This window comes from Barbus barbus (genome assembly GCF_936440315.1).
Source record: "Barbus barbus genome assembly, chromosome: 8".
Classification (NCBI taxonomy): domain Eukaryota; kingdom Metazoa; phylum Chordata; class Actinopteri; order Cypriniformes; family Cyprinidae; genus Barbus; species Barbus barbus.
The window spans coordinates 3938095-3965971 of NC_136736.1; the positions used below are offsets into that span (position 1 = coordinate 3938095).

Here is a 27877-nt window from a genome sequence, read left to right on the forward strand (position 1 = left end):
ATGGGAAACTTCTGAAAACTACAGGCCAGGGGTTTTACTAATCTAAGATGCTGACAATGTCACTGTGTTTTCCCAGCAATACCTGCGGAACTTCTTCCACGTGATGATGTCCTCCTCCTCCTCTTCTCCTCTGAGGACAGACGAGTTTGGACTACACCTCTCAAAACACACCGTGTGCAGCATCTCTCCTTTCTTTAAGAAGGGAGTCTTTGACTACAGCAGTCACGGGACGGGCTGATACACACACACTCCAGTACAAAAACACTAATTAAAACACAAACAGACAGACATTTCACCTTAAAATCGAAAGGAAAAATGATATCATAGAAATATATTATTCATAAAGAAAATCAAGCCTGATTTTGAAACCATAAAGATTTTTGCATTGTGACATCATTTTCATGGCAATTAAGCACATTTTTTCAAATCAAATTCTCATAATGCTATTCATTTTGAGGTTTTGTGTACTTGTGGTTCTCATAGTAATTTAACTATTCAAATTAAAAATCTTTTTTTAGGATTATTATAAGTAAAAAAAAACAGTAGTACAACAATACTGCCATGATGGATAAATTCTTTAAAATTTTAATAAAATATTATTGCCATGAAAATAATCTCATAATGAAAAAAATACTATAAATAGAAAAACAGGCTGTTTTTTCTTTATACTTTGAGGTGAAATAGACCTGCATTCATTCAGACACTAATGAACTCGCTCAGGAAAGTTGGAAATCCAGAGCAGGGAAGGTAGAGTGACTTGAAATAGAGAAAGAATAGGAAAAAAAAGGGATCCAAAGTAGATGTAAATAATTTTGTTGTGCCTTGCTGGCATTAATTGAGCCTTAAACGCTTCAAAGAATAGGAAGTATGGACTTAATCTGACAACAGATGGTCACTGTAACCTGCTCCAAACGTTTTGTGTTTACATCGAAGTCTGTTTCTGTGGACAGACAGGACGTCCTGTAGCTGCTACTTGGGTTTGTGATTCACTTTAAATCATGTTCATGTTTAAGTTGCTGCGTATAATGACTCTCCACTACTTTAGTCTGGATTCAGACGATGTAATGAGAACGGCAGCCTGTTATTGGCTCCGATCCATATGTATTCCAGATTAAATGAATACAACAAATCTGTACTAATATCCATGATACTCAGGCTAACATTGAGCAGTTTTGTTGGTTTTTTTGTAACCACTAAGAGGTCAAAGCTCACAAAATAGCACAGGAAGTGAGCGCTAATGTCTTCCAGGAAAAAAAAGAAGAAAAGAATGCTTTTGATTCAAAATGACTGTCATACTCAACACCCTGGTTGCAGTTTAAGTAGAATATGCTGTAATAACATGTCCTTTGACAACTATTGAACTCTAACGATTAATTTTTCAGCACTATGAAGCCATATGTATATGTATTGTACACTTGATCTGTACAGGGAAGCTTGTTTTCATGATGTCTGAAGGAAAGGGATATACTGCTATATTAGCTATTGAACACTAGAACGCTTGTTTTCTCTAAAGGAGTACTGAGAGTAAGATGTATACATTTTAAAAACACTTTTCATTTGCTTTTTTATTTCTAGAACTGAAGGTAATAATTTGTGAGTAACATGATTTGGTAACTCAGTTTTAGAGAGTAGCGTGAATTGTTTAGCACTGTATTAAAATCATTATTTATGTTGGAGTACATTGTCAAAGAAGCTTTTGCAAAAATACAGTTTGTCGATGCAACGTTTGTGTGTAATCATGTTTATGTCAGTAAAGCAGATCCAGAGTTGATTTGAGGATAAAACATCTTCCTGTCCTAGGTTTTCTGGTGGTCGGTCTGGAAGTTTGCTTATTTTTGACAGATCAGCAAATGAGACATTCGCCGAACAAGTCGGATTTCATGACAAGTCAGAACCTTGCTACAATTCCACTTTTGGAGGAAAGTGATTGGCTGTGGTTTGTTCCGTGCTGACCAATGAAAATACAACAGACCTGAGACTCATGAGGCTTCCAGCCAATCATGTAGAGGATCTGAAATGTAGCTGGAACTGAACCGTCTTCATTGCCATACATCGCTAGAAGAAATCAAATTAATAGAATAACAGTTTCTAGGATCGTCAGGTAAACAAAACACATTTTAGTGTTTCTACATGAGTCGTTGTAAAGAATATGAAAAAGAGCAGTGTGAACAGTCAAAGTATGCTGTCAAGCCTCTAGTGTTTCATCAGAAATACCTCATTATGTAGCACAACATTATGAATGTATGTAAATAAAGGCAAATGTTCTTTTAAGAGTGCCTTACTCAAATGCTCCGTGACGTGACTCTTCCCACATCCTACATCTAGAGCCAGAGGGACAGTTCTGCAATGACATTCAGAACTTCATCATGTTATTCAAAACCCACATGACTGTATTTATTCTTGTGAAAACAAACAGGATATTCAGGAATAATGAAAGCGGATCAAAGCTCTAGCACTCTCTATTCTAATTCTATTCTTTAGATTTGCACTCTATTCATTTACTAAATGCATGTTTTCTTTAAAAAACAAAAGCTTCTCTCTGCTTTTTGCATTCTATAGTTGTTTTATTTTTTTAAAATGTAAAAAAACAACAAAAAAACTTGCAACGAATACTGCGTTAAGTTAACCGAGACTTGTTATAGCACTTGCATATCATTGCTCTTTTGTTGATTTTGATTGCTTCTATTGTCCTCATTTGTAATAAAAGCATCTGCTAAATTACTATGTAAATGTAAAATGCAAAAACAATTGTGTGTTCATTACACAAATCTCTCAAATGACTTCTGAAGACTTGCAATACAGCACACAAGTAGTATGGACTACTTTCATGAAGCTCTTTCAAAGCTCAACAGCCCCAGTCCCCATTCACTTCTATTGTATGGTAAACAGCAGACTGGACATTATATCTCCTTTTCACTCCACAAAACAAAATAAAAGTCATACAGGGTTGAAACGACAAGACAGTGAGTAAAACAATATTTTTTTCATTAAGAGCTAATGTCAGGATGTTTATGTAATAAGCGGGCAGTGACCTTCTATTCTATTCTATTCTATTCTATTCTATTCTATTTTGCAAAACATTAATTTAGTAGGAGGGAGTGGGAGGGGGGGGGGGGGGGTCGAAATAAATACAGAACAATTGACAAACATAAATTTTAGTTTGAATTTCATTTTTCATCTTTAAAGGTAAGTAATAATAAAAACAATATTAATAAATTATAAGTAGTAAAATTGCTAGTAAAATAGCGATTATTAAAACGAGTTGCAGTCGCATTTTGTGATATAAAACTGACGATGAATAATGAAACTAAATTTGTAAGTTTATATTATATTATGTCAACTCGAGTACATAAAAACAGACATAACAATGAAGTAAAGCAGTATAAACCTATACACAACTAACCTCCGGACTATAAATATACTATCTATAAATGGTTTCCTATATATAAACTAAAAAACACAAACTATACAAATGCTTCACATACTGTACATGTGCAGAGAAACATCGTAAGTCCATATTATTATATTAAATGATATTATATTACTTTATATTTCCAGCAACAATCTCACAATAGCTTCAGAGTTGTTTTGAATTCCTTTTTAATTTGAATGACAGTTTTAGTCAAATTTTTATTTATTATTAAATAAAATAAAATAATATTAAAACGTATTATTATTTTTCAAACATGTCTATATTTTCTATTTTAGCTTTAGCTATTCTAATACATCATTTTAAACATAATGGGAAATGTTGAGTGAGATAATATAAAAATTGTTTTTATTAAAAAAATAATAATTAAATAGAATATATATATATAGAGAGAGAAGAGTATATTTAGTTTTAGTTATAGTTTTGCCAATCTACACAGAATGTCAAAATGAAATGATAGACACTCGCGTCTGGTGTGTTTTGAGCTCTTCGTCTCGCCGTACGCAAAAGAGGGCGTGGCTTCCAAGATGTAACGGAAGTAGTAAAGCCTCACGGGAAAACACGTGTGGAGCTGTGCAACGCAGTAACGTTAGGTCAGTATTAGCCTTTATATACGTGGTCTTTTAGTCAGTTTTGTTCTGAATTCTTGGGTGTTTCATAAATTGCAATGATATTTTGTCAATTAACGTCTTGTTCAGTGTTTTAGTCATTACAGTCTATACAGCATACATACAGACACTGTAAACAAATAAATACATTACACAAAAGAACAAACTTTCATATGACCAAATGACAAGTATACAATATAAACTGTAGTTTGATAACAAGCACCACTCTACCTTTTTTCATCATTTATCAGTTTCTTTGTTTGGTTTAAGATCACCTTTTTGAATGAAATGAAAACTGATTGTTATTTTTTGTTGTTTGACTTGGACTTGAGTGTTTTCTATACAGATGAGCCGTATTATTTTGGGTTATCTGTGTAAGAAATGTTTCATGACATTTCTTTTAATGAATATATATGCTTGGTTTCACATGTACTTGAAATGCACCTCTTCTGTGTTTTCCACAGGTTGATGCTTTCATCAGGCTCTTCCAAATAATCACCATGACCTCCAAAAACACTGTAAGCAGTGATGACCGCTTCACGAAGGTCCAGAAGGACCCTCGCTTCTGGGAGATGCCCAGCAGAGAGCACAAAGTCAAAATCGATAAGCGTTTCAAGTCCATGTTCCACGACGAACGCTTTAAACTGAAGTATACAGTCGATAAACGCGGCCGACCCGTCAACCAAACGTCCACCGAGGACCTCAAGCGCTTCTACAAGCTCTCTGACTCCGAACAGTCAGATGAAGAAGAGGAGAACGAGAAGAAGGAAAAGCCCAAGAAGGAAAAGAAGGGGACAAAGGCTGATGAGGAACCTCAGGTCGAGGATGAAGAAGAGAGCGATGAATCTGAAGAGGAGGAAGACGCCGAGAAGATCCCGAAGACAAAAGAAGCTAAGAAAACCAAAGAGCCGCTGGTAAAGGGAGTGAGAGTGTTTGAAGAAGGTACTGCGTTAACTTTATTTTATATATGTGACCCTGGAGCACAAATACATTGTATGGGTCAAAATTATCCATTTTTCTTTTGTGCCAAAAATCATTAGGATATTAAGTAAAGATCATATTCCATGAAGATATTTAGTAAATTTCCTACCTTACATCAAAACTTCATTTTTGATTAGTGATATGCATTGCTAAGAGCTTCATTTGGACAACTTTTCTCAATATTTTGATTGTTTTTGCACCCTCAGATTTTCAAATAGTTGTATCTCGGCCAAATATTGTCCGATCCTAAACCTTACATCAATGGAAAACTTATTTATTCAGCTTTCAGATGATGTATAAATCTCAATTGGATCTACTGAAGACAATACAAGTGGTGTTCATTTATGTTATTTATGTTATTTATGGTTTGATACCGTTTGTATTGTTTTTAACAGATGAGGACGAGGAATCTGGTGTTGAAGAGGATGAGGAAGATGATGAAGAGGGTCCTTCTGAAGGTGAGGAGGAGGAGGCTGATGAAGATGACGAGAGTGAATCAGGAGATGACAGCGGACCCGATCTGGCCCGAGGGAAGGGTAACATTGAGACCAGCTCTGATGAAGATGATGATGATGAGCTGGAGGAATATCTGCACCATGAGGAAGAGGATATTGAGCATGACTGGGGAGAGATGTGGAAAGATGCTCCACGCGGTGACAACGTGAGATTCATCCGAATGCTTTATTAATCATAAACTGCTGTTCAGAAGTTAAATGTTTGAAAGAAGATTCTCATCCAAAAATATTATTACAATTAAAAATAATTGTTTTGTATTTGAATATATTTTAAAATGTAATTTATTCCTGTGAGCCAAAGCTGAATTTTCAGCTGCAATTACACCAAAACATATATATTTTTAAATTAAGTTTTTGCTGTTTAATATTTTTGGTGGAAACAGTGAAACTTTTTCAGAATTCTTTGAGTGTAAATTTCATAATACCAGCATTTATCTGAAATAGAAATATTTGGTAACATTATACATTTCTTCATTGTCTTTTTTGTTCAATTAAATGCATCCTTGCTGAAAAAAAAGGATTAACCTCTTTCTAACAAAAAATTAACTGACCCCAAACCTTTAAACAGTAGTATATTTATTAAATTAAAATATGATTTTATATAATTAATAAAAGTAATTTCTATTATATTACAGTTGTATCAAGAAAAACAGCCATTACTATTTTTTTTTATGTGATATTATTTTAACAACATCTAAACTAATTTTCTTAACTAAATGTATTTTTTAGCATAATGTAGTTAAAAATAATTACTAGTGTATTGTTGGGTCACACTTTATTTTAAGGTCCAATTCTCACCATTAACTACTACTTTTGCCTCAATAAACTCCTAATTTGCTGCTTATTAATAGTTAGTAAGGTAGTTGTTAAATTCAGGGATTAGGGATGTAGAATATGGTCATGCAGAATTTGTGCTTTATAAGTACTAATAAACAGCCAATATGTTATTAACAGGCATGCTAATAAGCAACTAGTTAAAAGTGAGAATTGGTCCTCGTACTGAAGTGTTACTGTTTGTTGCTGGTGTGTTTTAGTGCTATTTCCTGTGTTTGTGTGTTTAGACCTCCCGACGGTTGGCGGTTTGTAACATGAACTGGGACAGACTGAAAGCTAAAGATCTTCTGGCTCTCTTCAGTTCGTTTAAGCCCAAAGGAGGCGTGGTGCTGTCTGTGACGGTAGCTATCATATCAGTTTCCTGCACAATCTCATCATCAGTTGTGTTCTGTAAGATGTCAGTCCTGCAGCTGTGAGTCTGATTGGTGACGTGTGTCTGTCAGATCTATCCGTCTGAGTTCGGGAAGGAGAGGTTGAGTGCAGAACAGACTCAGGGTCCGCTGGAGCTCACCGGCCTCCCGGAGAACCCTGACGCCGATACTGAGGAGCAAAGGTACCAGCTGCAGTTTTCATGACTCTTACTGGGGTTTGACTGAAGAGACTGGGGTGAGCAGAAGAGACTTCTTACAAAAACATGAAAAAATCTTAGCGACCACAAAATTTTAAACATTAGTGTATAGTATTATTGTATATCTCAATATCTTTCCATTTTTCGGCAGTATTGTCTTCTACTTTTATATTGACTCCATGTGTTTTCAGGATCTACCGAGAGAAAGTGCGAGATTATCAGTTCAAGCGTCTGAGGTATTACTACGCCGTGGTGGAGTGCGACTCCGTCGAAACAGCAGCGAAGATTTACGAGGAGTGTGATGGTTATGAGTACGAGAGCAGCTGCTCGATGATCGACCTGCGGTGAGTACCTCACATTTACAGAGATATTCAGTCAAAACTGTTAGCCAGCAGCCATATCACCCTGTAGCCCAAGACTGGTTGGCCACTGAAGCTAAGCAGGGTTGAGCCTGGTCAGTACCTGGATGGGAGACCTCCTGGGAAAACTAGGTTGCTGCTGGAAGAGGTGTTAGTGAGGCCAGCAGGGGGTGCTCACCCTGTAGTCTGTGTGGGTCCTAACGCCCCAGTGTAGTGAGGGGGACACTATACTGTAAAAAGCACCGTCCTTCGGATGAGATGTTAAACCGAGGTCCTGACTCTCTGTGGTGAATCCCAGTAGAGTAGGGAGTAGGGGTGTTACCCCGGCATCCTGGCCAAATTTCCCCATTGGCCTCTGACCATCATGGCCTCCTAATCATCCCCATATACTGATTGGCTTCATCACTCTGTCTCCTCTCCACCAATACCTGGTGTGCGGTGGGCGTTCTGGCGCAATATGGCTGCTGTCGCATCATCCATGTGGATGCTGCACATTGGTGGTGGTTGAGGAGATTCCCCCCCTCTATGTAAAGCGCTTTGAGTACCCAGAAAAGCGCTATATAAATGTAACGAATTATAATTATTATTATAAAACTGGGGTTGGAAATGCTCTAAATGTTGAACTGAAACCATCAAGAACATGAAACAGATTTCTAAGAACTGTTATTAAAAGATATCTCATATCTCATTGTGGCTGTGGGCGTTTTGCAGGTTCATCCCTGATGACGTGACGTTTGATGACGAGCCCAAAGACAGAGCCACTGATGTGGATTACAGTTCCTACAAGCCCAAACTCTTCACATCCACGGCCACCACCACAGCCAAGGTCTGTCACGCTGAATCCTACATCAAATCTGAGCTGTTGCACTCCATCTACATGCATGTCTTGTATCTGCTGCTTTTCAACAGGTCGAGCTGACGTGGGATGAAACAGATCACGACCGGGTCACGGCTCTCTGCAGGAAGTTCAATAAGGACGACCTGTTGGACATGGACTTCAAGGCTTACCTGGCCTCCTCCAGTGAGGAAGAGGAGGATGTGGAAGAGGCAGAAGAACAGACAGAAGGTTAGTGATGTCTGAATCGTCTATCAACATTATTCTGAACCGGTAATGGTACTTTTTCATCCATCAGAAATGTTATTGTGTTGAATTGAATGTTCTCTCAGCCGAGAAGCCCGTTGAGCCTCTTCCTGAGGAGAAAAACGTCAGTAAAGAGAAGAAAAGCGCAGCGCAGATCGCTAAATACAGAGAACTACTGAAGAGCGTTCAGGACAAAGACAAGGAGAAGGATGACAGCATGGATATGGAAGTCACATGGGTACCAGGTATCAGAGTTTTTCATTTATTTATTTCATAGATTAGAAATTCTAAACATTTTAATATAAATATGAATATTATTCATTAATATTAATCTTTTTAAAATAATTTTTAATGGTTTCATTTGTATTTTATACTTAAAGGGGACCTATTATGCAAAAATCACTTTTATAAGCTGTTTGAACACAGTTGTGTGGCTGCAGTGTGTGAAAACAACCAGCCTATAATGGTAAAAATCCACCAACTCATTTTTGTATAAAACCAATAAATCATAAACAGTCTCTCCAAACGAGCGGTTTCAGATTGTCCCCCTGTTCACGTCACTGAGGGGAAAAAAGTCCCGCCCGTTTGTGACGCTCTCTGCCTCATTTAGCATAAACACAGCCCTGAGTGAGAAGCTGCGGTCGGCCATTAATGGAGATATATACAATGTCAGCACCAAAGAGGCTTTACAAGTGTTGTGTTTGGGGATGCACTAATGAACACAGGAGTCGCCATAATCTCCCCTCATCTGAGCCGAGGACACTGTGCTTAAATTTCATTTTCGAAGGAAATATCCTGAAAAAAATCGGTAACGTCCCCTAAATGTTTAGGAATTAATACCAACGCTTCGTGCGCGAACGTCAGCTGCAAAGTAAGTAGCACGCGTTTGTTTTCCAAATTGCTTTTCTGAAAGCGCTTCTTGTCACTCTGTAAGGCTTATTGCTAAAGCTATCATTGTCTCTGTGTGTTTTCACTGATGCTGCCTTCAAGTGCTATCAGAATGATTGTGAAGTTATTTTTATCCCACCGTGCTCCCCGTCTGTGTAATTCGTAAACACAAATTTATTATGCGCAGTATCATCAGATGACTGACTTTGAAACCGAGTAGTTTTCTGTAAAGATAACAGGCTTGTATTAATAGTGGAATGTTTATTTGCAAAGGCTAGCACTGCTAACGCCGGAGCTGGAGATCTTGAAGCTCCGCCCTCTTCTCCGGGAGCAACAGCTCACTCGCATTTAAAGCAACACACTCAAAACAGCGCGTTTTGGCTCATACCCTAAAAGTGGCAATTTTAACAAGCTGTAAAAATGTATCTGTTGGGTATATTGAGCTAAAACTTCACATATACGCTCTGGGGACATCAGAGACTTATTTCACATCTTGTAAAAAGGGGCATAATAGGTCCCCTTTAAAGTAATATAATGTATTAAATAGTTACAAGGCTAAAAATAATATTATCCAAATTTTTCTGTAAATATATTACACACAAAAAATGTGTACATATTACATATAACTATATATACATATATTTTTTATATATATAAAAAATTTGATAAATATAACAAAAATATAGTATAAAATTAATAAAATAATATATACATATATCAAAAATGTTTTATTACTGCAAACAAAATGGCAATTTTTTATATTACTTTTGTATATAAACAGTATGTAGAAATATATATTTTTATTTTATTTATTAATATATATTATATATTTTGAAAATTATTATATATTTAATCATATTTTTATTTTATTTATTAGTCATATGTATTATATTGATTTTTTTATATATACACACACACATATACATACATACATACATACATACATATATATATATATATATATATATATATATATATATATACACACATACCATGCTGCTTGAAAGTTTGTGAACCCTCTAGAATTTTCTATATTTCTGCATAAAAATGACCCAAAACATCATCAGATTTTCATATAAGTCCTGAAAGTAGACAAAGAGAACAGAATCAAACAAGTGAGAGAAAAATGTTTTCTTTGTCATTTATTTATTCAGGAAAATGATCCAATATTGTATATCTGTGAGTGGCAAATGTGAATCTCTTGGATTAGCAGTTCATTTAAAGGTGAAATTAGAGTCCATCTGTGCAGAAGTGTTTTGAGTCAGTGCAATGACTATCAAATATCAGTACGTGACCTGTTTTATTCAAAGAACAGGGATCTATCAAAGTCCGATCATGTTTGTGGAAGTGAATCATGTCACAAACAAAGGAGATTACGGAGGACCTCAGATAATGAGTTGATGTTGCTCATCAGGCTAGAAAAGTTACAAAACCATCTCTAAAGAGATCCACAGTCAGACAGACTGAGTACAAATGGAGGAAATTCAAGACCACTGTTACCTTCCCGAGAATTGGTCGACCAACAAAGATCACTCCAAAGCAGAACATGTAATAGTCTGCGAGGTTGCAAAAGTTCCCAGGGTAACTTCTAAGCAACTAAAGACCTTTCTCACATTGGCTAATGTTAATGTTCATGAGCCCACCATCAGGAGAACACAGAGCAACCATGGTGTGCATGGCAGAGTTGCAAGGAGAAAGCCACTGTTCTCCAAAAAGAAAATTGCTTGCTAAAGATCATGAGGAATATTTTTCTCTCACTTGTTTGATTCGGTTCTCTTTGTCTACTTTCAGGACTTATATGACAATCTGATGATGATTTGCAAATCATATTTATGCAAAAGGGTTCACAAACTTTCAAGCAGCACTGTATATTATAGTAAATTCAAACTATAATATCAAATAAAAAAATTATAGATACATTTTATGTAATATTAACATGTATGTTTTATTAAAGTATATTTCATTGCTTTTTTAGGACTGAAGGAAACAACTGAGAAGCTTGTGCAGAAGAAAATGGAGGGCAAAGATCAGCTGACTCCGTGGGAGCAGTACCTGCAGAAGAGAAAGGAGAAAAAGAAAGAGAAAAGGAAAGGAAAGAAGGTAAATGTGTCGCTGAGGAAATAATCATGTAGTTTGTCCTTCGTTTCTGTCCTTCTGACTCATATATGCTCTTTTGTCTTGTGCAGGAAGCAGCGGAGGCGGAGCCTGTGATCAGTGATGATGAACTTCCTACTGATGTTGACCTTAATGACCCCTTCTTTAAAGAGGAGCTCGGCTCGACAGGTTAGTGACGAGTCTGCACTTTATTCTCCTCATGCTTAATTATATTCAACATCAGAGTTTCTCATGTTCCTTTAGGAAGTATTACACCTTTAGTCCTATCTATATCCTCTCTGTTTGTTCTCTGCAGCATCCCTGAAAAGCAAAAAGAACAAGAAGAACAGGAAGAAGGATGAAGAGAGGACACCAGAAGAACAGGAAGAGCTGGAGAGACAGAGGGTATGTTTCTCTGATGTTCATGAATGTGTGTTTGTGGGTAACGTATCGTGGTTAACGGCTGTGTCGTGGCATCTAGGCTGAGATGGAGCTGCTGATGGACGACGAAGAAGACGACAAGCACAAACATTTCAACTACGACAAGATTGTAGAGGAGCAGAACCTGAGCAAGAAGAAGAAGAAGAAACTCCTGAAGAGCAACACGCCTCTGGAGGAGGATGACTTCCAGGTGGACGTTCAAGACTCGCGCTTCCAGGCCATGTTCACATCCCATCTCTACAACCTGGACCCGTCCGACCCGGCCTACAAGAAGACCAAAGCAACGCAGAGCATCTTAGAGGAGAAACAGAGACGCAGAGAGGAGCGACAGCACAGCCAGGAGACGGCGCTGAAGAGCAGAGCCACGCAGGAGAAGGATGGAGCAGAGGCGCCGTCATCCTCCACTAAAGTCATGGACCCCAGTTTATCACTGCTTATCAAATCCATCAAGAACAAAACTGAACAGTTTCAAGCGCGCAAGAAACAAAAGACAAAATGACTCCGATAACAAGAGACTCAAGACTGAAGTGGATTCATTGCTGTTTTATATATAATCCAACAGAGTTGGTTTTCTGGAGTCTTTGTGTGTTAGTTTAGTGACTAATTTGTGCTTGGTGACACAATTTGAAGTTTTTGATGATAAACATCAACATCATCCTAGTTCAAAATCGATAAATTATGTTTGCTTCAGACCTTTGTAATTGACCTGCCATTTTTGGATGAAAACATCAAGGGTTTGTTTACACTGTACACAAAATCTCATGATTTGCTACTTTCTAGATCAGTGCTTCCCAAACCTGTTCTCAAGGAACCCAAATACTACACATTTTGTATGTCTCCCTTATCTAACACACCTGATTCAACTCATCAGCTCGTTAGTAGAGACTGCAAGAGCTAAATTTGACCTGCTGTCATTTGAGGCTAAGTGTATCTCATCATGAGATTTTCAAGGTTTCAAACTTTCCAGTGTGTTAAATTAACTGGATTATACATCCATTTTGGTAGTACAATGTAAAGTGTGGCAGATTTAATTGGTGCAGAGATCAGCATGTGTACAGCGTAAAATTATGTTTTGAGTCCAACATTGGTGATTTGTGTAGATCCAGTGAGTTTCCAAAATTGATAGAATGAAATGAGAATGAGAACCATGTTTTGAGTCATCAAAAAATACAATTTAATGATGTACAATTAGTATTGCAATTTTAGTGTTCTGTAAAAAAAAATACTATTTATTTTACAGTCAAGTAGTATTACTACTATAGTAGTATATATTTTTTTTAATATTTCATTTAATTTTTGTAATTTTTTTTAGTTTAGTTTTTGTAAAAACTAAACTAAAAATGTAGAAATATATATTTTAAATTATTAGAAGTTGCAATTAGAAGAAATTTAGTCTAAATATTTTATTAGAATTTTTCATTTTAGATTTGTCAACTGATATAATTTTGATTCCATACTAGGCTTCTTTTAGAATACAGAACATACATGAATATGTACAATTTTGCTTGATGTGGAGAAGAAATAGTCTCAACTTCTACATACAAATGCGAAATAAAATCACGTTTGTAGAAAATATTTTCAAAGAGATGTCACAATTCCCGTTTTCTGCTGTGGCAAAAAAACGGTTTCTACTGATGTAAAGGGATCGTTGAACTAAAAATGAAAATTCTGTCATTTACTAACCCTATCATTCCAAACGTATGAGTTTCATCTGCAGAAAATATATTGTATTATTCGAAATCTTCAAATCACCTTCTGTGAGCAATGTCAATTTTCAGTTCTGCCTGAAAAGTCAAATATGCGCCCCCAAGAAGGGATTTCTGCTTCCTGTTTGAACAAATACAAACTGTAGTTTTAGAGTATCGCTTTTAATGACAAACAGACACAGAGAAGCTGGAGTTAAAGTTAGCTTTATTCATGTTGACACAAACGCCACTTGCACATTCAAAAAAGTCTGTTGGCACTTTCACAGGCACCTCATTTTCTACATAAGAGAAAAAACAGGCTTCCTCGCTCATGCCATAGCCTATATCAAAATACAGCTGTGAATGAATGCATGAAAACCTCTTATACTTACAATACCAGTGAATATGACCAGTGCTCAGAGCATGTAAAAACATCTCAACTCATGGTCCAGGAATTTAGTGTACATGTAAAACCGCTTGGGTAGTTCAATCATTAGACCCGATCCAGAAAAGGCACAGAGTAATGTCAATAACACAAAGTTCGATTTGACCAAATAAAGCAGAATCCCAGTCCAGATCACAAGCATTTCAGAAGAAAAACCAACAGAATGAAATGACTACATTGTGCCACAGTGTTATAAAAAACAGCTACTTTATGAGAAATAGTGCAATTAAGGTTTGACATGGACACGTCAAACAGCTCTGAAAGAGCTGGAGTGTTGCGTAGTGTTTCAGGTTGAATACCACATATATTTTATCACCACAGTATCATTTTACAGTTCCTGAAGCAAATGCAAATGGTGCTTGACCTCGCCGCCATGCTTGTTACAGATGACTGACAGGCCTCCTTTAGTGTCTGCGACCCCCCCCCCCCCCAATCCATGTTGCAGTTTGAGTAATAATAGTGATAGTGATATCTTAACCAGCACCACTAGCTCTCCCTCTCCTCATCTTTTCTCTCAAAGTCTTTGTAAAACCCCTCTTAACGTCATGCCGCTTACATACAATGTTACGTTGCACCAAAATGTTATAAAATATAGGATTATGTGAATATTAAGTAGAGAAAATAAGTTTTTAGCAAAACGCTTCAGGACAAATTGTGCTTCACGTGTTGAGTAAAAAAATTATACAAATACTTTAGAGCTCAGTAAAATACAGTTTCATTACGATACGACACACGAGGCGATACAAATATGATTCTGTAGTAGAATAAATCAAGTGTGTGACTTCACAAATTAGATTTCACGATATTAAATCCCCTTCCTCACAAGAAACACAACACGTCTGCTGTTAGAGTAAACATCATGGAATGATTATTTAGCTTAAACGCTGTCAGTCACGTGAAACCTCACGTGACCTATTAAACGAAAGGAGACCCCGTTACCGTTTTACCAACGCTCAAAAAACTCACTTCATGAGGATTTACGTGATGCAGATGTTGTGTTGAAACGTTTAAGATTTACTTTATCTTTAGCAGACATGTTCTTATTAGTGTCTTTCAATAATGCTTTGAGAAAGATTTATCCAGCTAAATACGTGGATCATAATCTCTTCTCTTAATGAAATACGTCACATAAAAATGAAAATGAGATCATTTACTCAACCTCATGTCATCTGGTTCACTTGTGCACCATTTTACAAGTGATCTTAAGTCATATGGCAGCTTTTATGTGAGGAAATTGGTCATTATAGATTAAAAATCATTCACTCGTTCAACTGGAAATGAGATTTGAGAGCCACAACTATTCAAAAAAACAAAAACAATCCTCAAAATTTTGGGGTTGGTAAATGTATTTGCTCAAATACAGTAAAAACAGTAATGTTGAAAACAGTTGTGCTGCTGCCAATTAATTATTGCTTATTAAACTGATTTTTTTTATGAATAGAAGGTTCAAAAGAACAGACTTTATTTGAAATAGAAAAATTTGTAACGTCATCATTACTGTAACTTTTAATTCATTTAATGGCCCCTTGTTGAATAAAAGTATTAATTTATTATTTAAAAATACAAGTGTCAACATTTGAAGTGGATCAAAAAAAGTTAAAGTTGTCCTAATACAAGAACGCATTTTGGTTTTAGGACAACTTTGATGAAAGGTTTTGATCCACTTCAAGTGTTGACTAGTGTAGTACTGTCCCCAAACGTTTGTACGGTGTAAATTACAGCAAGTTATATAGACCGTTTTAAGATTTCTGAACTCTGACAGCCTCAGTCTCCATTGATCCTGGATTGAAAACAGCAGCATGATGGAAGACAATGAGGGTGAGTAAATGATAACCAAACTTATCAGGTGCACACAGACACTTCTAATATAGTCTATATGGATTGTCAGTACTCTCTAATAATAATATTTTTGCAGCCTTTGTGCAAAATCTGAGCAGCACTTCATTAAGGAACAACAAACACTGGGTTCTAATGAATGAGTACGGGACGCTCTCTCAAGCATAAAATATGAGTTCGGGGATCTGCCCCCCCGCTCTCTCAAGCATAAAATATGAGTTCGGGGATCTGCCCCCCCTGCACACCCGTCCCGTTGGTGCTGTCCGACGAGCACTGGAACTGGAAGGTCACCTTCCCGAACTGGACCTCCGTCATCCCCTCCTGGCCAAAATAACTCAACTCGTTCCCGTCCAGAACCACGCTGGCCGTGTAGAAGGTGTCGGGCTCGATCTGCACCGGGTACTCGAAGAAGGCGGGGAAGATGTTGCTGGAGCCGTCGGAGAAGTACTTGATGATGGCGACGCCGAGCGTCACGCCTTGGCGCTTCAGCTCGATCTTGGCCTGGTACTCGGCCGAGCCGCAGCTGGAGCCGTACAGCCCGAAGCCGGCGATGAAGACGCGCTTGTCCACGGCGAACTGGATGCTATCGCAGCGGCCGCGGTACCGCCACTGATTGCTGCGGTAGGCGCAGGACTGAAAGCGGTGGCACCTCTGCGGCGTCAACCCTTTGCGTGGTTTGCAGACGAACTTCAGCTCCGGTTTCTTGGCCGCTGTGTACCACAGGAAGATATCATTGGTTTCGTTGAGCGTCAGCACGCCAGACTGCGCCACACCGTTGGCGAAATCATCGAGCGCCATCGCCGGGATCCGTATCAGGTAGATGTTCTTTCCTAAAACAAGCCGTTTGTTCTCGATGCTGGGCTGGAGTTCCTGTCGGTGACACTCGGCCTCCGCCCAGCTCAATGCCGCCTCCAGCACCACCATCTCCTTGGCGTTGAGCGTCTCACGCCGCAGGATGCTCTCCAGAGTCTGAGCGTCGATGTCGCAGAAGCCCTCGGAGCGGAGCGCGAGCTCGGCCTGCGCGTCGATCACCTCCCAGCAGCGCTGCGTGAGGTCGGGCTCCTCAAACAGGCAGCTCTGAGAGAGCAGGACGCAGGCGTTTCGCGCGCTCAGGCTGGTCTCCAGGAAATTTACGCAAGCGCGGGCCAAGTGGGGAACAATGTATTTTTTTGCAGCATACAGCGTGGCGAGGACGGTGTCTGCACACAGGTCGATCTCATCACAGTAGATATACCTGAAAACAGAGTGAATTAATGAATGCATGATGCATTTTATATAGCACTTTGTGTATTGCTGTACGCCCAAAGCGCTTTACAATCATGTGGGCGGGGTCTCTCCTCAACCACCACCAGCAGAGTGCTGCTGTCATTGAACCAAATACTAAACATTCACTCAGATTTTTAAGCTAATAACCATATAATTTGCTACGGAAAAAAGTAGAACTACATTTATAAATCAATTAATTGAAAATGTATTTCATTATTTTATTTTTTAAAAATTTAACAGAATGAAGATTACCACCATTATTTTCTCTTGTGGACTATATGTAAACATCTTTTATGTGAAATATCTTATTCAGGTCAGTACTAAATAAAAAATAACATGCATTTTGTATGATCCCACTTATTTTGGTAAAATAATTAACATTTTGCAGATTCTGAAAGGTGTATGTAAAGTTTGGACTTCAACTGTATATATGCTTTAATTAAAAAAAAAAAAAATCACTAGTGTTCTCAGACTTCTTTGTGCTATCGTTTTGTGCTTCTTTGTGCCACGTGCTATCTTCATGACCCCATCACATAAAAATGTTTTATAGCTTTAGTTTAATATCTTTAATAGCTTTGAAAACTGTACTTCAACATGGCCAGGAATGACGGCGGTTCCACATCAGGGATCCGGATCTCATCCTTATCCTCAGCCAGTTCTCCGTAGAACATGGCGTGAAATACAGAACTACCCACAGCCAGAACGTACTAAAAGAGTGAAAGACAATGAATTCAAAAAGAAATCATAAGCATCACTCAAAAACATGTCGTGGTCATACTCCACCCCAAAATCCAAAGAAAAAAAATTATTTTGCATTATTTAAATAAAATACTTCAAATATTCTATTTACTGGTTTCAATTTCAGTGTATTTGTATTTGTTCTGTACCTTGTGTCCCGGCACTCTCTGGGTTTCTCCAGGAGGTCCCACCACAAAATGAATATCGGCCATCAGCTCGTTGTTGAACATGACTGCGTTTCTGCAGAGGGGCAAATGAACAAGACCCTTACATCCAGTGCCATCAAGGCAGCATAACAGAGCAATGCCCAAAAGAAAGAGTGATTCACCTCTCTCTGATGGTGGGATACAAGCCTTGCCAGTTACATCCCTGAATGGTGGTGTTGTTGTTGCTGACGTTCTGTTGCTGGTACTGTTGAACAGCTGTGGGTGCGACAGTGGCCAGCTTTTTGGCAGGAAACAGCTCAGCAGCCATTTTACCAACACATGCCAATTACTCAGAGGAGGATTTCATGACAGAGGATCTGGCAACCTGTGAAATGGGGGGGGGGGGGGGGGGGGGTAACCATATCTTTTTTATTTATTTTTAATAGATCTGTTTATCCATGTTATCTTAAACATAACCTACATTAAACCGGCTCTAAATGAAGCAGTTCACATAAAAAAAATGTTACGTTAATTCACATTCATTGCTAAACTCGCATAAACACAGTTAGCAATCACAGCTAAAGCTGCGATGATAATCCAAATATCACAGAACAGCAAAAATAGCGTTAAATAAGTGTTTGAATGATCTAGAATATAGACTGTATTTAGTAAATTCTTTGATAAGTGTAATATCAATGATAACAGATGATTATCTGAATTCAACTGCAAACAACAGGAAATAAACAAAAGCAGCCATCGGCCTCACAAACATACAAAACCCCCAAAACATCAAATCACGACATGCCTGCACTCATTAACTAATAACAGTTGAATAGCAGTAATTACCAGAGGCAGAGGTTTAGTGATAGAGTGAGGAAAGTTTGCAGCTGGTTTGCACAACAACATCCTCCATGACCGCCCGGAGGATCCGCCTGACCGACTGCGCATGCGCATAACAACACTTCACAAACAATTAGTACTACTTATAAGGGGAAACAAGAAAAGAAAATACTACTTGCAGTTATCAGTAGGTACTATATACTTTAGATATTTTATTTAGGTTGTGTTAATATTTAGAAACCAAAAAAACTGATGTTTATGGCAACTGTAGTAGATAACGTTTAATACAGCCGTGTCTTGATATGATAAGATGTTTCTCGCAAACTAGAAATATTAGCTGAATCGCTACCAAATTATGTCTTTAAAGCCAATCATATATTTAATATTTCAAACACATATTTTATTGATACTAATATGGCCAGCAGGTGACACTAAATGCAAGGTTTCAGAATAATTTATAACCTTTTTTAAATCATAATGACGTCTTTCCTAAGCCAAATTGACTTTTTTGTATTAATTATTGCATATTTATTCATTTGTATTATACATCCTTATATATATATATGATTCTGTTTCGTTCCTGCACTGTATAACACACTTTCAGTTTTTGAAATTGTATTTTTCATTCAGAAAATCAAGCTGCTCTGAAAACTAAATTATAGTATATTGTATTTTAAGTAGAAATTGTGACTATATTTGCTCCTCTTCTACAATGACGAAAGCGTTTTCATCTTTGCAGCAGACTGTTCAGTTTGCCAGCCGTAACAAGGGAATTAAAGGATAATTATAATACAAGAATGTTTAGCTCATTTAGCTCAAATAATTGCAAACGTACATAGTTTATAAACAGTCTCTCTTGCCACTGACAAAACATGCATTACAAAAAATATTGAATCACGCCTACTATCATCCTAACCATCTTCAGCCTTAAACATTGAGGTCAGTGTGCAAAATTCACAGACTGCAAAGAATCTCTTTTATTAGTGATAAAATAACAAATATTCAGATGCATCACTGGAATCCCACGGCCAGCAAACCTGAACATTGACCCTGGAAAGCAGCTTGACTGGAGCTTAACAGCAAAAACAGTCACAGGAATGCGACTCTGCCCTTGTTGCACTGATACAAAGGCTTTACGTAATGATTTACTAATTACACTATAGAGGCCTCAGCCTTGGGGAATGCTGGGTAACGGGTCTCTCAGTCAGACTCCGACAGGCACCAACCTAATGGAAGGGGTCCGTAAACAAGCCACACTTTTATTGTCTGGACATTGATTTGTATCTCTCAGACCAATTCTAGGCCATTTAAAGGCTTATTTAGAGGTTTTTTAAACTAGGAAATGACCATTGTTTGCCCGTCGAAAGTAGTTATAGTCAGCTTGAACACAAAATTGCTCTTTTTGATTGTTCGTGTGAAGTCTCCTTCTATGTTTACTCTTCTATTCATAGATCCAGTCAGTTTTCTTCAAGTCTGAGATTAATCTGCTGCGGTAAAGCTTGTGAAATGCCATATTAAAATATAGTTTAATAAAACATCAGTTTGCTTTTATAGCATGGTTGATTTGGATATGGCAGACACCAAAACATGCACAACACAATAAGAAACCAGATTGCGCCCAAGTTGTATTTGGACACTTTGCCACGCTTGCAAGTGTCTGAATTTCATTGTATTCAAATACTGCTAAACCTTTTCTCAACTTCTTTTTATGAAATGTTCTCATAAATAAATAAATAAAATGTCAAAACATACAAAAAATGGCCAAAAAGTATGTTTGTTCAAATACGATTCAAAATGTATTTGCATATTTTCTACCAATATATTTTTTTTTGCAATTTTTTGTATATAAAAAAATACAAGAAAATACAAAAAAAATATATATATATATGGATAAAAGCGTCTGCTAAATGACTAAATAAATAATAAATAAATAAATATAATTTTCAAAGATTTAAAAAAAAAAAAAAAAAAAAATCCAAGAATTTCTTTTTTTATTGTCTATAAACATTTTATCATCATACATTTTAACAAAAATCTGCAAGGACCATAATTTACATCATGTGAAAAAAACATGAATAAATTATTAGAAATTTAGTTTTGATCTCTAATAGGCTATTTCATTCTGCATTTAGCCTATTGTAGGATAAAGTTAAATGTATTATAAGTAAGATTTATTATTAGATTTATTATAGTAAGATTTTTGTATTGCCAATTTATTTTCTTGCCCTGAAAAGCATATTTAAATATATTTTGGTAAATGCAGGTATAAAGCTAAATACATTTTCTATTTCAAAAATATATTTAATTGAGCATGGCTTTATGGGAAATAAAGCCATGCTCAGCTGTGCTGTCTTTCTTAAAAATATATGCCACTTGGTTTGGTATTTTGTTATCTATCAATAATATCCTGACATTTTTATGTGTGGTTTAAGTCTCCAATAGCTTTTTGGGGCCACTGCGTTTGCAATTTATATTTGAGTAACCACAGATAATGAGCTGGGATTAACAGTATATGCAGTTATATTTACACAACTCATGTGGCGTTGCATCCATAACATTATCCAGTATCTGCAAATACAGATATTGTATCATTTTAGTTGAATGTGGCTGCTAATGAAATCTCATGTTCTCTTCTTCCTCTGTAGTGAGCGGCGGTGATTTATGCCCCAAGTGTATTGTGGGATATCAGAGTCTCTGAACACAGGGTTGGTAAGACTTTTCCTACTCCACAATGATTTAAGTTTGGCCTTTGTGAGTTTTTTCCTTCTTTTATTAGATTATCTGTCATTTTGCAAAATGTATTTTGCACCAAACGTTTATGATTTTCAGAAGTTATGATCATTTGAGCCCACCAGAGACCACAGTGTATATAAGTTTATTTTAAAATTGATTTCAAAATATATTTCATCATGCTTTCAACATATTCCACTAATATTTAACACACACAAAAAAAGTGCAATATTTCTCTCTCTCTCTCTCGCTCTCTCTCTCTCTGTTTATATATATATATATATATATATATATATCATCACCCAGCTCTGTTTTCAATGTGCTTTTCATCCTAACAGTCCTGTCATGGTGTCACATTTTAGTGTTGTTTTGCTGTGAGTGACAGCACATGCATTCAGCCCCAAACCCCCAAGATTCTTTTCAAATCCTCGAGCGAGCAGATTGGCCAAAGTCAATTAGAAGTCTATTACAATGAAATGCTGTTTATGGAGATAAAGGATGAATTAGCCGTACTTTTAACTCTCTTCATTCACCGCCTCTCTCTTTCTCTTATTCTGTCAAGTGGCATTCATTGAATTGAATAATACGTCTCATGCCTGGGAACTGCAGCGTTTGGACTGAACACATGGTGTGATAATGGGGGGCTCTGTATTCATAGGCTGGTCAGTTCCTGCCCCTTGTATTGTTCGCATGCTTTCTCAGGGCTTAGTGTATGTGTTGTGGAGAAGGAAAGGGTGGTAACAGTGTTTCGTGAAGGGTATTGTAGTATTTTTTAGTGAGGGCTCTTATTGTTTATTTGGCTACGAATGAGAGGAACAGACGGCTGAGCTGCACATCCAGGTGCATTCTGGGATCTGGTGTGTCTTGATCCAACTCCTTCTTTGTCACATCATCCATTGTCATAATCTCAAGCTGTGTGTGTTCATTTCATTATGAGAGCATGCTACTCTTACATACCTTTGCCAGAGATTCCATCAAAGATTAGGCAGTTCGGGACCTTAAAAAAAAGAGATTAAACTAAATTAAACTAAACAAAACAAACCTAAACAGAACTAGACAAAACTAATCAAGACCAAACTGGAAGTAAAAAGACAAAACAAAAGCAAAACAAACCTAAACAGAACTAGACAAAACTAATCAAGACCAAACTGGAAGTAAAAAGACAAAACAAAAGCAAACAAAACTAAACTAAAACTAAGCAAAACAAACCTAAACAGAACTAAACAAAACTATTCAAGACCAAACTGGAAGTAAAAACAAAAAACAAAAGCAAACAAAACTAAACAGAACTAAACAAAACTAATCAAGACCAAACTGGAAGTAAAGAGACAAAACAAAAGCAAAGAAAACTAAACTAAATTAAACTAAACTAAACTGCAAGTAAAAAGACAAAACAGAAGTTAACTAAACTAAACAGAACAGCAAGTAAAAAGAAAAATGGAAGCAAACAAAACTAAACAAATAAAAAACGAAACAAAAGCAAGCCAAATAGAAAAAAGCAAGTAAAAAGACTAAATAAAACTAAACTTAACTAAACCAATAAGCAAGTAAAAAGAGAAAAGCAAACAAAACCAAACAAAACAGAACTAAACAAAACTAACCAACCAAACGTCAAGTAAAAAGACAAAACAAAAGCAAACAAAACTAAACAAAAAAGCATTTAAAAAGACTAAACAAAACGTCTCGGTTACGTACGTAACCCTCGTTCCCTGATGGAGGGAACGGAGACGTTATGTCGTGACGACATTAGGGGATTTACTTGGAAGCCCCGACTGCCTCTGATAAGAGAAAACGCCAATGAAATTTGGCTAGTGGATTTTGCATACCTGAGCCACTCCCCGTGCATACGGGTATAAAAGGGCGACAGGTGCATCCACTCATCAGGTTTTCCGCTGAGGAGCCGAGAACGTGTCCCTGGCAACCAGCGATGGTTCGAGATTGTGGCATGGGGACATAACGTCTCCGTTCCCTCCATCAGGGAACGAGGGTTACGTACGTAACCGAGACGTTCCCTATCTGTCGGTCACTACGAGTTATGTCGTGACGACATTAGGGGTCTATGGAAAGCGCCACAACCTGAACCCCGTCACGACCTTGTGGCATGCAGATGTTGACAAGCTAGCGCGTGACAGACAAATGCGATGCGAAGGTCGCAACCTTCCCGTCGCCCCAGCGCAAATTCGCTAACCTTGGTGCCCGCAGGGACCACTGAGTACATTGCTGCTGGAGATAGCCAAGCCGCTGTTCCTTTCCCCAGAAATCGGAAGGGATTTCGACCTTCTATGAAAGATTGCTTCAAGTCTTTCCTGTTTGTTGTTACAGCCCGGCAGTAACGACGGGGAAGCGAGCCTTCCGGAGAAGGGCGCTACGGAGGCCACACCCTGCCCGAAGGGAGGTAACGTGTGGAGACACTGGTATGGACTGGCCCAAGCCTGGGGCAGTGCTACATACGCCTGGACCCTGGGGCAGATCCTACCTAGGAGAAGGGAGGAAGGCTGCCAGCAGGGCCTGACAGAGCTCTGTCAAAGGGAAGACACAGGTTTACCATGAGGGAAACCGTACCGTGGATGAATACACGTGTGGGATCACCCGAAGGGAATCAGGCCGCACGGGCACCTAGCCGAGTACAGGGGCTGACCGGAGACCCGGGCAAGCTAACACCGGTACTGGGCCTGGCGTCAGACTGCTCCGCCCAGCCTGACTGCCGGGGGTGCTGGAGGAACTCCGCCAGGGTTCGCCGTTCGGGGAACTAACTGGAGGAGAGAATAGGCGCTCGTATCCCCGAGTAAGAGGGAATGGCGCAGCAAGCGTGACACCGGCCAACTCTTCCCGCCACTTACCTGTTACCCAACACACGGGAAGAGACTGGCTCAACGCGGAGACTGTAAAATCTCGCGAAGGTGTTCGGTGTCGCCCAGCCCGCAGCTCTACAGATGTCTGCCAAAGAGGCGCCGTGCGCCAGCGCATAGGAGGAGGCAACACTCCGTGTGGAGTGAGCCCTCACCCCGAGGGGGCACGGCTCGCCTTGGGATTGGTACGCCAAGGCGATGGCATCCACTATCCAGTGGGCCAACCTCTGCTTGGAGACAGCCTTCCCTTTCTGCTGACCTCCGTGGCAGACAAAGAGCTGCTCGGAGCTTCTGAAGCTCCGGGTGCGGTCCACGTATATGCGCAGCGCTCTTACGGGACACAGCAACGCCAAGGCTGGGTCTGCCTCCTCCGAGGGCAGTGCTTGCAGGTTCACCACCTGATCGCGGAAGGGCGTGGTGGGAACCTTGGGCACGTATCCAGGCCGGGGTCTCAGGACAACGTGAGAGTAGGCCGGCCCAAACACAAGGCACTCTTCGCTTACCGAAAATGCTTGGAGGTCCCCGACCCTCTTGATGGAAGTGAGCGCGGTCAGGAGCGCTGTCTTGGCCGACAGGAATTTCAGCTCGACTGAGTCCAGCGGCTCAAAGGGACCCCTCTGAAGTCCAGCCAGGACAATAGAGAGATCCCAGGAGGGCATCAGGGGTGGCCTAGGAGGATTTAACCTTCTGGCACCCCTCAGGAACCTCACGATGAGATCGTGCTTCCCCAGGGACCGGCCGTCCACTGCATCGTGATGGGCCGCAATAGCAGCCACGTACACTTTCAAGGTGGAGGGCGACAGCCTGCGCTCCAACCTCTCTTGCAGGAAAGAAAGCACCACTCCAATCGTGCATCTTCGGGGGTCCTCTCGACGAGAAGAACACCAGTCCGCGAACAGACTCCACTTCAGTGCATAGGCTTGCCTAGTTGAAGGGGCCCTAGCCTGAGTGATGGTGTCCACCACAGCCTGTGGCAGGCCACTCAAGTCTGCCGCGTCCCATCCAGGAGCCACACATGGAGGTTCCACAGATCTGGACGCGGGTGCCATATGGTGCCGAGCCCCTGAGAAAGAAGGTCCTTCCTCAGAGGGATGCGCCAGGGAGGGGCTGTCGCGAGGAGGGTGAGTTCCGGAAACCAGGTCCGGGTGGGCCAATATGGCGCAACCAACAAGACCTGCTCCTCGTCCTCCCTGACCTTGCACAGCGTCTGTGCGATCAGGCTCACTGGGGGAAACGCATACTTGCGCAGAGCCCGAGGCCAGCTGTGTGCCAGTGCGTCCGTGCCGAGGGGGGCCTCGGTCAGGGAGAAATACAGCTGGCAGTGAGAGGACTCGCGGGAAGCAAACAGGTCTACCTGAGCTTCCCCGAATCGACTCCAAATCAGCCGGATCGTCTCGGGATGGAGTCGCCATTCTCCGGGGAACGTGAGCTGTCGTGAGAGCGCGTCGGCTGCACGATTGAGCTCCCCCGGAATGTGGACGGCGCGCAGCGATTTGAGCTGTGACTGACTCCAGAGGAGGAGATGGCGGGCGAGCTGTGACATGCGGCGTGATCGTAGACCCCCCTGCCGGTTGATGTACGAAACAGCCGCAGTGTTGTCCGTGCGGACCAACACGTGCTGGCCTAGAAGCAGTGGCCGGAACTGCTTTAAGGCCAGATGCACTGCCAACAGCTCTAGGCAGTTGATGTGCCAAAGCAGTCGAGGCCCCGTCCAGAGCCCCGAGGCTGCCTGCCCGTTGCATGTAGCGCCCCAGCCCCTGCTGGAGGCATCTGTTGTGACAACAACATGCCGGGACACTTGTCCTAAGGGCACCCCGGCCCGTAGGAAAGCAAGGTCTGACCAGGGGCTGAAAGAGCGGCGACACGACTGTGTGATGGTCACACGACGTGTCCCGCGGCGCCATGCCCATCTCGGGACCCGTGAGTGTAACCAGTGCTGAAGTGGTCTCATACGAAGCAACCCGAGCGGCGTGACTGCGGCTACGGATGCCATATGCCCCAGGAGCTGCTGAAACTGTTTCAGCGGAACCACTGTCCTGCCTCTGAAGGAACTCAGGCAGTTCAGCACTGATTGGGCACGCTCGTCCGTGAGACGTGCCGTCATACTCACGGAGTCTAACTCCACACCGAGAAAAGAGATTCTCTGCACAGGGGAGAGCTTGCTCTTTTCCCAGTTGACCCGAAGCCCCAACTGGCTGAGGTGCCGGAGCACCAGGTCCCTGTGACCACACAACTGTTCTCGCGACCGGGCCAGAATGAGCCAATCGTCGAGATAGTTGAGGATCCTGACGCCCACTTCCCGTAACGGGGCAAGGGCGCCTTCCGCCACCTTCGTGAAGGCACGGGGAGACAGGGAGAGCCCGAAGGGGAGGACCCTGTACTGCCATGCCCGCCCCTCGAACGCAAACCGTAGGAACGGCCTGTGTCGAGGGAGAATCGAGACATGAAAGTAAGCGTCCTTCAGGTCGATCGCTGCAAACCAATCCGCGGACTGCACGCATTTGACAATGCGCTTCTGTGTCAACATCTTGAACGGGAGCTTGTGTAGGGCCCGATTCAAGACTCGCAGGTCCAGGATTGGCCGGAGGCCACCGCCTTTCTTGGGCACGATGAAGTAGGGGCTGTAAAACCCCTGCCTCATCTCGGCTGGAGGGACCGGCTCGATCGCACCCTTTGCCAGAAGGACAGCAATCTCCTCGCGCAGGACAGGTGCATCTCGGACTGCCACCAAAGTCTCGAGGATGCCGCTGAACCTGGGAGGCCGCCTGGCGAACTGAATCGCATAGCCGAGTCGAACTGTGCGAATGAGCCAGCGAGACGGGCTGGGTAGCGCAAGCCACGCCCCCAGATACCGTGCAAGTGGCACCAAAGGCACAATCAACGTGCCCGCAGTGGTGCAGCGAGGGGGAGTAAGGTTGGATGGAACAGAAGGCGGTGCGTTCTGACTCATCCCCACAAAACTCCCTGAGTCCCCGGGGGGACTGGCTAGAGGTGCGCGGGGAGGCATCGCGTCCCCAGACCGCACTCTCTTGGCCACTGGCAATATGGGTCTCGGGTGAGAGTGAGGAGGCAGTGCGTCGCACACTGTCAGCCCGCAGACCTGGGAACCCGGAGGAAAGGGAAATTGCTCTTTCTTTGACAATGTGGGTACCACTGGCCCTTGAGCCAGTGGCGGAACAGAAAGAAAAGAAAACACAGGATTCTCCACCCGGCCCTCCTCCGGGGGAAGGAGCGACGCTAGCCTCGTCGTCTCCTGGGAAAGAGCAAATTCCTCCATCTCCGGGTTGTGCGCGTCAGGGCCGCTTTGTCGTCTTCCTGGAGGACTTGGCGGCCGGCTGAGGCGCAGGGGGCGCCGCACTCCTGCGAGAGGCTCGACGCACCGGCCTAGGTGACGACTCAGCACGGGGTGGAGCAGCTCTGGAGGACGCAGGAGGGCGCCCACGGCGACCAGCAGACTGGGGCCTGGCCCTTGGGCCAGCGGTGGCAGCTGGAGCATCCCGCCGTTTAGGGAGGATGTGCTGAATTGCCTCCGTCTGCTTCTGT

General features: G+C 40.9%; 3 protein-coding genes across 4 annotated transcripts in view; 2 read left to right on the plus strand and 1 right to left on the minus strand.

Moving 5' to 3' along the window:
- LOC306874019 (kinesin-like protein KIF16B) overlaps nucleotides 1-1780 on the plus strand; it is a 28282-nt gene extending 26502 nt beyond the window's left edge. Inside the window, exon 31 of the mRNA XM_079423680.1 lies at nucleotides 77-1780. Coding sequence (XP_079279806.1) covers nucleotides 77-238 — 162 coding nt within the window. The 3' untranslated portion in view covers nucleotides 239-1780. The remainder of the gene's footprint in view (nucleotides 1-76) is intronic.
- Nucleotides 1781-3959: 2179 nt separating this feature from the next.
- Nucleotides 3960-12991, plus strand: LOC306874021 (ESF1 homolog). The gene is made up of 13 exons (XM_079423683.1): nucleotides 3960-4023; nucleotides 4503-4980; nucleotides 5415-5680; nucleotides 6596-6709; nucleotides 6812-6921; nucleotides 7128-7280; nucleotides 8007-8121; nucleotides 8205-8361; nucleotides 8463-8621; nucleotides 11240-11364; nucleotides 11451-11547; nucleotides 11675-11763; nucleotides 11840-12991. Exons 2-13 carry the CDS (start codon nucleotides 4539-4541, stop codon nucleotides 12296-12298), a joined length of 2286 nt encoding a protein of 761 aa, XP_079279809.1. The 5' UTR covers nucleotides 3960-4023; nucleotides 4503-4538; the 3' UTR covers nucleotides 12299-12991.
- A 709-nt stretch (nucleotides 12992-13700) lies between these two features.
- Nucleotides 13701-18849, minus strand: LOC306874024 (BTB/POZ domain-containing protein 3-like; the record flags this gene model as incomplete). 2 transcript variants are annotated; one of them, XM_079423688.1, is made up of 6 exons in its annotated part: nucleotides 18762-18849; nucleotides 18098-18300; nucleotides 17919-18009; nucleotides 17620-17738; nucleotides 16009-16999; nucleotides 13701-15965 (listed from the first exon to the last, which is right to left on the minus strand). In XM_079423688.1, the coding sequence occupies exons 2-6, from the start codon at nucleotides 18241-18243 to the stop codon at nucleotides 15924-15926; spliced, it is 1389 nt and encodes a 462-aa protein (XP_079279814.1). In that variant the 5' UTR covers nucleotides 18244-18300; nucleotides 18762-18849. The 2 variants fall into 2 exon arrangements, with proteins under 2 accessions (XP_079279814.1, XP_079279813.1); XM_079423687.1 differs by lacking the exon at nucleotides 13701-15965 and having other exon boundaries at nucleotides 15967-16999.
- Nucleotides 18850-27877: the final 9028 nt, after the last annotated feature.

Excerpts from the sequence above, each read along its gene's own strand:
- LOC306874021 (XM_079423683.1), top strand. The coding sequence starts at position 4,539 with ATGACCTCCAAAAACACTGTAAGCAGTGATGACCGCTTCACGAAGGTC. Across the intron at positions 6,922-7,127 it reads GCCGATACTGAGGAGCAAAG|GATCTACCGAGAGAAAGTGC; the intron begins GTACCAGCTGCA and ends ATGTGTTTTCAG. Across the intron at positions 11,365-11,450 it reads AGAAAAGGAAAGGAAAGAAG|GAAGCAGCGGAGGCGGAGCC; the intron begins GTAAATGTGTCG and ends TGTCTTGTGCAG.